At 46.8% G+C, this 13,827-nt stretch overlaps 1 protein-coding gene across 2 annotated transcripts in view; it reads right to left on the bottom strand.

The window, feature by feature from the left end:
• Positions 1-13,827, bottom strand: part of MVB12B (multivesicular body subunit 12B) — a 192,800-nt gene that overhangs the window by 115,273 nt on the left and 63,700 nt on the right. For both annotated transcript variants that reach the window (XM_047069613.1, XM_047069621.1), the window contains exons 3-5: positions 13,685-13,792; positions 8,639-8,735; positions 951-1,080 (exon numbers count right to left, since the gene is read on the bottom strand). In XM_047069613.1, the coding sequence (XP_046925569.1) occupies positions 951-1,080; positions 8,639-8,735; positions 13,685-13,792 (335 nt within the window). The remainder of the gene's footprint in view (positions 1-950; positions 1,081-8,638; positions 8,736-13,684; positions 13,793-13,827) is intronic.

Genomic DNA, 13,827 nt, shown 5'->3' with positions numbered 1-13,827 from the left:
GGACACAGTGGGCCAAGCCCTCAGCAGTCCTCTGCTTATCAGGGAGGATGAGCATCAGACTAAAGAATTGCACAAGGAATTATCATGTAGTCAGGCAATGTTCATGTTTCTTCCCGACTCTAAACCCTCCGATGGCTCTCCATTGCTCTTGGAATAAAATTCAAACTTCCGCCACGATTGTGCGAGGTCTTGCTAACCGCTCACTCCAAACCCCGGCTCATCCTCGCTTGCCTGTGCCGGCCACACTGGGCTGCTTTCTGCTCCTGAACATGCCACACCCATTCCCACCTTTACACTCGCTCTTCTCCTGGGCCTAGAAGGCTCTGCCTTCAAGTCTCTGCAGAGCTGCTTTCTTCTTGACATTTACATCTCTGTCAAATGTCACCCTCCTGACACCCTCGCTGAAGTAGCCTCCGTTCATTGCTGTTTCATTTTCGCCATTAACTGAAATGGTCTCGTTTATTTCTTGTTTGCTGCTTGTCTCCCCCTTTAGAAGACCAGCTCCATGAGAGCAGGTCTTTGCTTGCTCCCTCAGCACCACAGCCGGGGTCTTTGGCCCTGAGGGACAAAACAGGTGCTCCTTAAACTCTGGTGGGGCGAATACACAATGTAGAGGGTTGAGGCCAAGTGGTCAAAAAGGAGCGAATATCTGGGCTTTCAGGTATGTGGAAAGGCCCCCGAGAAGCCTGAAGGACGGACACACAGGAGGACAAGGGAAGGAAAGTCCCTTAGATAGAGCAGGCAGTGTGAGCAGAGGCACAGAGAGGTCAAGGGCTCTGCGTCTGGACTGGCAGCAGCGTAAGCAGGAAGGGCAGCAATGAGAGCTCAGGCTAGAGAGGCAGGTGGCCGAGAGCCCCCGGGTCACACACCGTCTCGGGACCTCAGCCCTGGGAGTGACCTGAGCACTCCTGGCAGAGAGAAGAGAGGAGATCAGCGTTCCTGAGACTTACCCAATAAACGTGTACTGAGGGGGGGCCTGCTTCGTCCGGCCCATGATCCGAATGTCACAAATCGCAGCTTCAGTTGAATCCCGTGGGATAAATTTAATGCACAGCCTCTTTTTTCTAAAAGCCACTTCCTCTGAAGAAAAGGACAAGAAAAGGTATGAGTCTACCAGAGACGCCAACATCTCTATTCTGAACGCCGTGTCTCCTGTCACGCTCCCTTCTTGGCAGCAAAAGCGACCGGTCATCCCAGCCACTGGGCTGCACCCCTCCTGCCCTCCACAGGCTGGGACTGCAGGGTAGGCACCAGGAGCCCTGCCCTGCATTCGGGACCTGACCCCAGACACCCCTGCCGGGAAGGGCTTCCAGGGGTGCACACACCTCTGCAAGGAGAAGCAGCTTGGAATAAACCCGTGGAGCTGGCTTCACAGCCACATAACTGCCACAACCATCATCTGCTCACTGCTCAAGCCATCAGGGACATACCCACGGACACCCTGAGTATTAATGCTTTTTGCCACTGGGGCTTTTCTTCTTTCTTTTTATTATGGAAAATTTCAAACATTCCCCAAAGTAGGGAGAACAACAGAATGAATGAATCCACCTGTTCTCATCATCCAGTTTCAACACTGTCAACAACGGACAAGCTGCTGTCACCTCTTTCTTTCCCCCATTCCCTGGTAGTTTTGCTGGAGGATTTAAAATGAATCCCCGCCCCGTGTCATATCGCCCATCAATATCTCAGTAGGCATCCAAGGCAAACGATCAGTTTTCGTATGACCCGCGCGCCATTATCACGGCTAACAAAATGAACAATGACTCCTAACTATCACGAACAGTCTATATTTAAGTTTTCTCTATTATTCTCAAAAAATATCATTTAACTATTGCTTTCCCTGGATCAAGATCCAAACAATGTCTATGCACCAGCTCTGGTTGTTAGGACTCTTAGGTTCCTTTTATTCTGTAACAACCTCTCCACCCTCCCCTCTTCTTCAGGGCACTGACAAGTTGGTAAGATTGGGTCATTCTCCTGTATTTCCTGTAAGGTGGCAGTTAGAGTGGAAGGCTTGATTAGATTCAGGTTAGATTTTGTTTGTTCGTTTGGTTGTTTTTTTAGGTAGGAATGCTTCACAAGTGGTACATATATGTCCAACAGTGTCCTATCATGAGGTATGGCATCCGGCTGTGCCACCCTGGGTTCCCATGGTGTCGGCCCGGAACTTGGGTTATAAAGTCCCCAACTACCTTCCTTTGAGCAGTGTTTTCATCCACTGAGGACTGTTACCTAGATCCATAATCTCATTAAAGTTTTCAAAATGGCCGTTTTCTAATTCTGGGATTTCTTCTGCATTTATTAGCTGGAATTCTTCTACATAAAAAATAACTTTTCTTCGTCAACTACTTGGTCTCCCTGAAGAAGGCATGGTACAGGAAAGGAAAGAAAAACACATGATTCTTTGCTCTTACCTATTAAATCTTAGAGCAATGAGTTGGTGATGTAGCAACCTCCAATGGTGACCAACCAGGTGTTTTTTGGTTTGTTCATTTGTGGGTTTTATTCTTTTAAGTTTTATTTATTTATTTTGAGAGAGACAGAGAGAGCCAGCTGGGGAGGGGCAGAGAGACAGGGAGAGAGAGAATCTCAAGCGGGCTCTGTGCTGTCAGCACACAGCCTGACTCGGGGCTCGAAGTCACGAACCATGAGATCGTGACCTGAGCCGGAACCAAGAGCTGGATGCTTAACCGACTGGGCTACCCAGGCGCCCCCATTTGTGGTTTTAAAAAATGAATTTCAATCCATTGCAGCCACTCAATACATGAGTCTGATGTATCTGGGTTGAAGTCCCAATTCCGCCATCAGCTCTATGATCTTAGGCAAGTGACTTAATTTCTCTGAGCCTGGGTTTCATTATCTGCAAAAGGGAGTTAATGGAACCCCACCCCAAAGGGACACTGGGTGGACGAAATGTGATACCACATCATATGCTTCACTTAGCCCAGTGCCTGGCACATAGTAAGTGCTCGATAAAGCACAGCCATGAATGTTCTTATCGTCATTATTACCAGTAAACCTCTAGCACACAATTTATGTCAGTGTTTGACATTGACTTTCAGGACCTTTCAGTTCTGGGGCAGAAAGTACGCACTTTCAAATCAGACAACAGAACGGGGAGGGAAGGGCAGTCCCGCTGCTGGTCTTGGCTTGACGGAGGGGGGATCGCCATCAGTGGTGGTGCCTCGTAGACTTGGGAGTGGGGAGGGGAGGAAACTCAGGAACTTGGTGGGTTCTTTTCCCAGGCAAGGGAACTGAGGGCTAGATCCGATCTATGAGCTAGGAGTAGTAACGTCCTCAATCCAGACCCCAGACATCATACCTCACAAGGCAGGGACGGTTACCCCGGGCGGGAAACACCCGTAGCGACCCTGCCCCTTCAGAAACTATTAGCCGGTAAGATGGGACCTTTGAATGTGTGAAGAAGGTGAGACCTTTCCTCCAATAAACGAAAAGGCCGGCATATTACTTGCCTTTGCCACCCTGCTCTTTGCTCCATTCCTCCATCTACAGCAACTCGGGGTAAGAGACGGAGCCACTAATTACACATGCTTAAACAGGCCTGATTCTAAGTAAACACATTATACAGAGTCAATAGAAATGTGTTCAGTCATGCTAATGAACACAGAGGAAGGATACAGCACTTTACTAAAACAAACAGTCTTCCAGTTTTTAAGTACTGTGTGGATAGCAACAAACTATTTTAAATTCATTACAAGAGTCTCATTTCTTTTTTTTGTTTTTTGGCTGACTTCATAAAATCGGGGCCTTAAAGGCGCTGCAAACTGCACAGAGCTGACCACAGGTCTTTCCGGTCGGTCTGGGCTCACCTGGCCCCTGGGAAGAGGCTCTAGGAAACGACATCTAACCCGAAATGAAGAGGCTACCCTAAGCCCACCCCCTCTCCGTGTGTGGGGAGACACTTGTTGGTGATGCGAGGACCTGCCCTCAGGATGTCCACGGGCAGCCAAGTGACAGACCCCCAGTCACGGGGAAGAGGCTTCCCACCCAGATCACGGGGGCTGCACCGCAGCCAGACCGCAGGCCCAGACAGGACGAGGCCCTGGGCCTCCTCACTTAACTGGTTCAACAAATCAGGAGGAAAATGCAGAATGGGAAATCCCTCGTGGCTTTCCAGTGTATCGATATAAAGACATCACAAGTCAATTAGTTGTCAAAAACGAACACCAAGGCAAATTTTGAACCTAAGAAAAACACGGGGGAAAAGTGGGAAATGAATACAAGTCCACAAGGCAATTTTAGTTCCTAAACAGACGAGTCACATAAGAATAAGCAAAAGCAGCAAGCGAACACGTGTGAAAATGTTCAGGTCTTGCTAATGAATGATGACGAGAAAATTAAATAAAATTAGAATAGTAAAACTGAATAAAAATTTAAAGCCTACGCCGACAGGCCTCTGGAAAACAGAAACAAGCCTGTATCATTAGTGGCACCGTGAACTGGTATTTCTGGAAGTTAATTTGGCAACAGAGACTACTAAAGCTTATCTTTATGAAGCCCATCCTCCGAGCAAGGTGCTGTGTATGGTAGGTGCCTTAGGTGATTCGACAATGAATTAAACATGAATCTCACCCTCAGAGAAAAAGGTTAGTAGCAAAGATGCGCAGAAGACATAGACGCGGCTAAAATCCAAGCTAAAAACATTACGAGGTATCGGACATTCCCCCCTCCGTTTTACAGATGAGGAAACTGAGGCCCAGAAGGGTGAAGTCATGTGCTTGGGGTGCTAAAGCCGTAAGTGGCAGAGCCAGACCCTGTATCAGTGAGTCTGACCCCGGAGCCCACGTGCTTCCCCCACGCCAAGCCGCAGCGTGTCCTGACAGAGAACAGGGGGCCACTGAGAGGCAAACCCGATCGCTTCCTTTGGCTTCCGACCACTGCACCGCAGTGCTTACGTTGCTCCCTCCCTCCACTAAACGTGTGCTGTGCCGGCTGTGATGAAAAGTGGAAAGGAGGCAGCTGGCCCCTGCTCTCTGACGGATGACAGTTCTGTCTGGTTACGTTGTAACGTGAGACCTTGTTTTCAGGGCCAGGTCACCCACCAGACTGAGCTCCTGGAGGGAAGGCCCAGTATCTTAGTCACCTTCTCTCGCAAAGCCTGTGGTGCCTATGGAGGCGTTCATCAATCTTCGCTGACCGTGGAGGAGAGCGAACTTACTTGAAACTGGTACCTCGGGGTCAGAGACGGTTTCACGCAGGGGGCAGAATTAAAGCTCGCCCTTGAAAGCTAAGGGGTGTGGACGCTCAGAATTGAGGGAAAGGGCATTTCAGGCAAGGAAAACAACACAGCCAATAAGCAGAGTCAGGAAGGAAACAGGAGTGAAGAGTGTAGAGTGAGTACCTCAGTGTGGGTCAAGTATAGAGTGCTTGAAGAGAAGGAAAATGTTTGTAGAAGAAGGCTGGAGCAGACCAGAGCGGACCTAAGACCCTGCAGCCTCAAGTACTTGGAAACTCATCACAAGAAAATCATTCAAAATCTTACCCATACCCAAACTGATCTAGAGATTCAACACCACTCCTATCAAAACCTAGCTAGCTTCTTTGCAGACACAGACTAATCCTAAAATTCATGGAAATTCAAAGGACCCAGCATAGCCAAAATAATCCTGAAAAAGAAGAATGAAGTTGGGAGACTCATACTTCCTGGTTTCAAAACTTGCCACAAAGCTACGGTAATCAAGACTGCGTGCTATTGGCATGAGGAAAGACATACAGATCAATGGAAGAGAACTCAAGGGTCTGGAAACAAACTCACATTTATGGTCAAATGATCTTCAACAAGGATGCTGAGACAAGTCAGCGGGGGCAAGAATAGTCTTTTCAACACATCGTGCTAGAACATGACATCCACATGTGAAAGAATAAAGTTAGACCCCTATCTCACACCATACACAGAAGTTAACTCAAAATGGATCAAAGGCATAAATGTAAGAGCTGAAACAATAAACCCTCAGAAAAAAACACGGGCATAAATCTTGGTAATCTTGAGTTAAGCAATGCTTTCTTAGGTATGACACCAAAAACATAAGCAACAAAGGAAAAAAGTAAATGAACCGAGCTCCGTCAAAATAAAAAGCTTGTGCATTTCAAAGGATGTCAAGAAAGTGAAAAGAAAACCCAAAGAAAGAAAATTTTGCAAACCATATAACTGATAAAGGACTTGTATCTGGAATATCTGAAAATATTCTTACAACTCAACAATAAAAAGACAATCCAATTTAAAATGCCAAAGGATCAGAAGAGACATTTCTCCAGAGAAGATATACAAATGGCCAGCAAGCACGTGAAAAGCTGTTCAACACCGTTAACCATCAGGAAATGCAAATCAAAACCACAGGGAGAGACCATTCCACACCCACTAAGATGGCCAGAATGGTAATAACGAGTGCTGGTGAAGATGTGGAGAAACTGGAACCCTTAAACACTGTTGGTGGGAATGCAAAATCGTGCTGCTCCCCTGAAACACAGTTTGGTGGGTCCTCAAAAAATTAAATACAGAGTTACCATGTGACGCTGGAAATCCCACTCCTAGGTGTGCACCCAAGAGCAAGAAAAACATGGTCCACACCACACAACGACTTGTAATGAATGCCCACAGCAGCATCAATCCTAATAGCCAAAAGTGCAAATGTCCACCAACTGAATGGATAAGCAAAATGTGGGACCTTTAGATAACGAAATATTATCCGGCAATAAAAAGGCATAACGTACTGACACATGCTACAACGTGGACCTTGAAAAGGTTATGCTTAGTGAAAAGAGTCAATCACAAAAGACCACATGTTGGAGGATCCTGTTTACATGAAGTGTCCAGAACAGGCAAGTCTGTACAGAAAGTAGGTTAGTGGTTGCCCAGGGCTGGGAAGCGGTGGCAAGGTGAGGGCTGGAGAGAAATGGAGAGTGACTGCTAATGAGTAGAGGGTTTTCTTGATGATGAAGTGTTTCCAAATTAATTGTGGTAATAGTTGCACAACTCTGTGACTATCCTAAAAACCACTGAAATGGATACTTCAAATGGGTGAATTATATGGTAGGTGAATTATATCTCAATAGAACCGTTACCAGAAAACCCTGATGCATAAATATATAAAACCCTTCTGTAAAAGGCACTTAACCACATGCTGTTACAGGGCGGCTGTGTGGCTAACAGTATGGCTGGAGTCTGACTTGCGTGTGTCTTCCAGTTACTCCCCCACTTGAATCTTGGATAAGTTCTTCAAACCCTCAGCAGTTCCTGTGCCTCATTTTTCTCACATGTGATGGGTTTAATAATGCTCATCTCTAAATAGGGGTCTTTTGAAGATTCAGTGAAGTCAGGAACCATTTATCACAGGGGTTAGCATCTGTTAGGTTACAACACGTCCGCTCTCATGATTATTAGCTAATACGTATATAACAAGTAAAAACAAAATGGCCAAAAGTGAGAGGACAATTAAGAAAATAAAAATACGCTATACACTGGAATATCCTTGTTTCATTAAAATAATGGCCAGGGGTGGCGGGGTGGGGGGGGTGCCTGGGTGGCTCAGATGTGGGTTGAGCGGCTGACGCTCGATTTCGGCTCAGATCACGATCCCAGGATTGAGCCCCGTGGCGGGCTCCACACTGAGTGTGAAGCCTGCTTAAGATTCTCTCTCTCCCTCCCTTCCTCTCTCACTCTCTCTGTCCTTCTGCCACTCTCCCCCGCTATGTGCTCTCTCTCTACAATAAAGAAATTAAAAAAAAAATGGCTATATGGCGTCTGTGTAGATATGCAAAGTCTGGTCTATATGAAATGCTAGCAAGAAAACAGCAAAAAAATTGTGGGCCCAAAATGGGACTAACTATGGAAAAATAAAGCATGTATGACAAAGAATGAGATCCAGAATTTCACAAGTGAATCATATGTAATAAAGAAAGGATTCTTTGTTTTCCATTTGCTGCTTCACTGTTGGGGACATCCTAAAGTTGGGATCAGTAGTTAAAAATAAAACAAGTTAAGTTGTATCAAAATGGGGAGGCTCAAATATCCAGAGGTTTTCCAGCATGATTTAATAACTGACGTGCCTGACAAGAACCTCAAAGCACTCCAGGATCCTGAAAAAGCTTCTATTTGGCCGGGGACGCGCTTCTGCTCGCTGTGGCTCAGGGGTCAGAGTATTCACTCACACTTGAACCCTGTGTCCTCTAGCGCAGGCTTTCTGGTTCCGACTTTTCTTGTGTGCTCCAAGAGCCAAAAATAAGGACATTATTGCACCTGTATTCCCCAGGCGTCTTTGATTTTTTTCCTGATGCTTCTGGGTCTTGCGCCAAGGTTGGCTTCCATTAACACCAGAGGATGGACTAACCACGAACCACGAGCAGTTTCACCGTTGTGTTCCTGAGGCGGCCGATTCAGCAGGGAGCCCGTTGTAAGAGAAAAGGACATTCTGCTCATTTACACGCTGCTCCCCAGAACACCACAAACTCCTCGGAGAACCAAGTCAGACACGCGTCAGAAGCAGCAGGGTTCATTCACGGGCATGCAGCAAGGCCTCCTGGAATGTTCCCAAAGAAAAATGCCCATGCAAAACCTCTAAAAATACACCTGCAGGAAGAAAAGTCCCGTCGTAATGAGTGGTGCTAAAGGGAGACTCACGTGTGTCCACCGTCTCCTGAATCGGGATGAAGCCCACAGGCAGAGTGTCCTTGATGTCAATGAGCTTCATATCCACTAACACGTTCCCTAAATGACTCTTGGGAAGAAAGAAAAGAGATACAGACTATTAATCTGAACACCCCTGTGGTGGGTTTGCCATTTTGGCTTCGAGATGCATATTTAACACAATGACTGGTGCAGCTTTACGACAGCAGGTTAATTAGAGTAGGTGCCACTTAATGTTCCCCAGCGGTTACACGGGGACGCGCGTGGCCCCCGGGAAGGAGTTTCATCTGCGGCACCTCAAAGCCACTCACTCAGCCACGGCTTTGGTTAGTTGGCTAGACAGCAACCCGGGAGACGCTCGACACATAACCCAGCAGAGGGCAGCTGTGCGCACGCGTCCTGGGACCAGGCTGCCACTCAGCCTGGAGCCTCAGCTCTCGGGGGCCAGCGGGTTTTAGAAAGAGCACGTTCCCGGGGCAGTCACCACAGCAGGAGAGAGCTGCATCGGAGCCTAACGGAGAACCAGTCACACTCCTGCGCGATGGCCGGTCTGCATATTGACACGTTTTGGCTGCTAGATGCATTCCGTAAAATCCCAAGAATCATAAACTGATACCGAGTGAAAAGCCCTGCTGCCTCAGTATTACACATCTCCTAAAATGACATGCCCAAGGGCCTCTTAAAGTTTCTGTTCAGTGGCAGTACATGGTGGTCCACAGTGCGCAGTTTCCGTAACCAGTGCAAAAATACCTCCTGCAGACAGCACATCCCTTTCTGGAACTGCAAGAGGGGATCGTCTGCAAACATACTGGTGCCTGCAGCCCACACTTCCGGTGGAAACGCTCAGTGCCAACAAGACCTCAGAAAACCAGTCAGGGGATTCTTACCATCTAAACTCTATGCTATGTTCTCTCTTGGTCACTCTCTATTTTCCCCCGTATCAATTTGTAATGGCATCTTTGTGAGGTTAGTTGTTTAACGTCTGTCTCACCACTGGGGTTCAAGAACCACGAGGACCCAAACCATCTGTCATTACTCTAAACCCAAGCTTAGCATGGTTCTTGGCACACAGCAGGTGCTCAATAATGATCTGAACAATTTAACGTTTGGGGGGCACCTTTTCAACGGGGTGGGCCAGAGTCAGCAACGAGATTAGATCTGCTTGGATGACAAATCAAAACTGTATCAGCGGGGCGCCTGGGTGGCTCAGTCGGTTAAGCGGCCGACTTCGGCTCAGGTCATGATCTCGCGGTCCGTGAGTTCGAGCCCCGCGTCGGGCTCTGTGCTGACAGCTCAGAGCCGGAGCCTGTTTCAGATTCTGTGTCTCCCTCTCTCTGACCCTCTCCTGTTCATGCTCTGTCTCTCTCTGTCTCAAAAATAAATAAACGTTAAAAAAATTTTTTTAAAAAAAACTGTATCAGCAAAAACAAAAGTAACAATAAAAATAAACATAAAAATGAAAGTATATTTGATAAAGCCATCATACCCCAAAAGTGCACAAATGAAATACATTCTCCAGATTTAATCGTGAAAGTCGGCATGTCAAGTGCAAACTGTGACCAGTGCTTTCATGGCCCTGTTGTCGCAAAATCGTTTCTTTCTCCCTGAACTATCGTGTTTGAGGACCATTTTATATTATTACATTTCAGGTAGCTGGGTCTCAGGGAAACAATGCCCAGTGCAGTGCAGCAAGTGGAAAGGGGAATCTTACTAATGCAGAATAAATCTCTGACCGTGTAGAAAAGGTCTGAACCGTTAACCTAACTCGAAAACATCAGCTGCTTTCAGAATTGCCTGATCTAATCTATCATAATTTTTTTTCCCCTGGCAGTTGCTTTTCCATGTCATCACTGCTTTCTGCATTGAGAAATTAACAACTGGCTGTGTTTTCCTGCCCCGTAGATGGATGGGCATTCATCAATATCCTTCTCAAATGTCTTCTACTTGACAAGTTGGGTTTCACAGAAGTCAACTGCAAACCACTTAGCGACCTCACCCTCCACACTCTACAAATGTCCCTGATCATAAAACCAGAACATCAGTGGTGTGGCCATTAAAAAAAGCATCAAAAACCCTCCCATGCATACAAAACGGGAGGCTGCACTGTCAAAGCTGCCCGCAGCCCAAGTGTGGTCCCTCCGTGCACGGGGCTGCTGCTGTACCGGGTTTAATACAGTAGGTCTGCGACACCATTAATTTTGCTTGTTCCTCTCCCCTCCCCCATCCCGTGCTCTCTTTCATTTCCTCCTCATAAATATGAAGAACGTATTCCCAATCCTTGTTGAGCAAATGATTCATGCCAAAAGCCCAATATGCACTGACTCAGGGTATTTATATTGTCTCTGGTAGCCAGTATTTGCTAGTATACTGTAATTATTTTTGACAACCTTGCATTTAAGGTAGCCACAGATAACCAACTTAATATTCAAATGTTCATAAATCCTTCTGTTTAATATCCTCCCTACCTAATCTATGTACATTATTATTACAGGTAATGCAGAAAGTACAGGGCATGAAAAGTGCAATTAATCTCGATCCTTCCCCAGGAAGCAATGTCACTCCAAAGCCAGGTTTCTGTATTAATAGCGTTATTGGGGGAAAGGAATTTAGGTTCCAAAGGAGTGTCCCAAAACTCCTACATTGGGAGTCTCGAGCCGCCTAATTAAGAATCTGTCCAGTCTTGAGATCCCACATCCCTCCTCTACAGTTGTAAAAAATGACACTATGCAAAGTCCTGGTGGTGACAGCACAACCAGGACAGACTGGCTGTATGGGATTAAAACACACCCCACTCCTCCTGTGCTCCTGAGCTGGCAAGTGGGTCCCTGCCAACCCCCCCTCGTCTGGATCCCTTTGGATCTCACTCCCGGACTCAGTCATTCTTCCTCGGAAAAGAAAATGCACCGATTTCCTATACTCCTTCAGAGGGGAAGCGAGATTTCTCCCCCAGCCCTTTGCTAACACCCTACCCCTCCCCCCCCAACGCCTGGCCCTCCTGGAGTGAGGCCTGCAAGGCAGGCACTCAGTAAGATCTCTTTAATGTTCAACAAAGGCTGATAAACTCGATGCATCTTCTATAATATGAAATACACTTACCCGGGACACCCAAAATAAACAAGCGTTGGTGACTTCTGTCATTTTTTGACTTGTCACCATCCCCAGCTCCAAGGGATCCAGAACTCTTCTGGCCTAGACTACAACACCCCACAGCCTTCAGGGCAAATGCAAAAACAAACAAAGAATCAAACAAAATAACCCTAGAAATCAAAAACTATCAAAGACATCGTAGCTGTCCTCTGAGGGTACGGTTTGGAGCTGCAGCCTCTTCGGTCAGGAGAAGAGGCTGAGCAGAGATCAGTGATGAGCCAAGAGACCAGGCCACAGTGAGTTGTTCAGCTCCTCGGGGAGTTCGTCCATCCCGCCCTAAGTGGCAGGAATGAGCTGACCTGCGGAAAGTGGCAGCCGGCAGACCGGACGGAGGTGACAAAAGCTAAAAATATCAATCATTTCAAAAGCGGGTTTAGGTCAACTTCAGGGACAAAGGGGGCGGGAGAGTGTACCGAGTGTGGACACGGACGCAGGGAGGAGGAATGGGGCCACGCACCCCTAACTGCACGAGCCCACGTCCGTCCGGAAAGGCAACCCAGCCTCCAGTGTCTCGCAGGGCGGCACCCAGGGACCTGCTCAGACTCCTTACAGCCTTAGCTGCCACCTTCCCACATGCACGAGAAGGACTTCCAGTGTTTAGTGCCGGGACTGTCCCTGCCCCATTAGGAACTCTGTCCTTTGCAACCAGCATATGTTACTCTCGTAATTAGGGGGAGAAAATTAAAGCAATGATTTCTGCCCCACTCCTGGATACATGAGGAAATGATTTTCCTAACAAAGACTTAACAATAAACAACAGGGACGGCGGGTGGGAGAGTGTGCAAGCCACAGAACCATGTGACTGTCTACGTCCAGACATCACTGAGGGACACCAGAGGACCCAGGGATAGGACCACAGGCCGTGTGGTATGTGATGGGGAGAAAGACCGACTGTTCCCCTTTCCCACTTCTGAATGAGGATGTTTGAAAAAAATCGTTTTTCTTTTTAAACCATGAGCTTCTGTTACTGTTACAATAAAACTTATAAAAATAAATTAATAACCCCCCATTTTTTTTTTGCGTTAGAAAGAGACAATGACATCTAGGCCAAAAATACAATGTCACCCCTGAAAATCAAAGTCTGACAGCTCCCCGTTTGGGGCGAGGGAAGACAGGTGACCTTAGATAAGCACAGAAACTCTCTGATCTTGGGAAAGGAGCGAATACTCGCAGAGACTGTCTGAGGATGGAAAAGGTTTATTTGCAGTGCCTCTAAGAGGCCCCACTCAGAGTAGCTCTGGGTAGATACGAAAGCTACTTCCCTTTTTTTCTAAGCCACTCATTAAAACACTCTATTGGAAGAGCCTTAATGGATAGCTTTAAAATTTCCTAATTTACGGGCCCAAGAATTAAGAACACCACACCGAAAGACATCTACACATGTGGTAGACACCTACCTGCAGACACAAAGAAATGTCAAACGTCACAGAGACTCAGGGAGAAAGTCATTTGGGAAACGAGGCCGTGTCTGGGAGAAGAGGTGATCATGGAGTGTCCTTCCAGCCATGCTTCCATTTATCGGCCGGCTTTAAATCCAGCTGCACTAGCAAACTCTCACGTCCACACTACCCTGTGATTTGTGACTTACAGGAAAGGTAGGCAAATGATGGCTGGGGGAGAAATTTCCTGGTTCCCTTTTGAGAACACATTTTAATGGAGTTCACGGTACACCTGGGTACGTGGCTAATAATACCGTTAATAAATGAAACACAGCGCTAGCTGCTGGTTTCTACCCAGTTCACTAAAACCACAGATTAATATGGCAATGAAAATAAACCACAACAACAACAGCAAAAAAAAAAAAAAAAAAAAAAAAAAAAAAAGAGGAAATTTCAGCCAGGCACGTAAATGCCTTGTGCTCACTCAGCAAACGGACACCACTACCAGACTTACATTTTCTTTGGAAAATGATCTCGTGAAACACAGGTATCTGGTAACCTTGGATTTAAATAAGCCATCTTTCCAGAGGTCAGCATCCACACCATCTGCTGTCTGTGCAACCTACACCAAAGAGACAGAGAAAAAGAGCACAGGTA

Source organism: Lynx rufus, unplaced genomic scaffold, assembly GCF_022079265.1.
Source record: "Lynx rufus isolate CCGP_SWC_20201006 ecotype Redwood Valley unplaced genomic scaffold, mLynRuf1.p SCAF_10, whole genome shotgun sequence".
Taxonomy (NCBI): Eukaryota; Metazoa; Chordata; class Mammalia; order Carnivora; family Felidae; genus Lynx; species Lynx rufus.
This window is presented reverse-complemented; position numbering and strand designations above follow the sequence as displayed.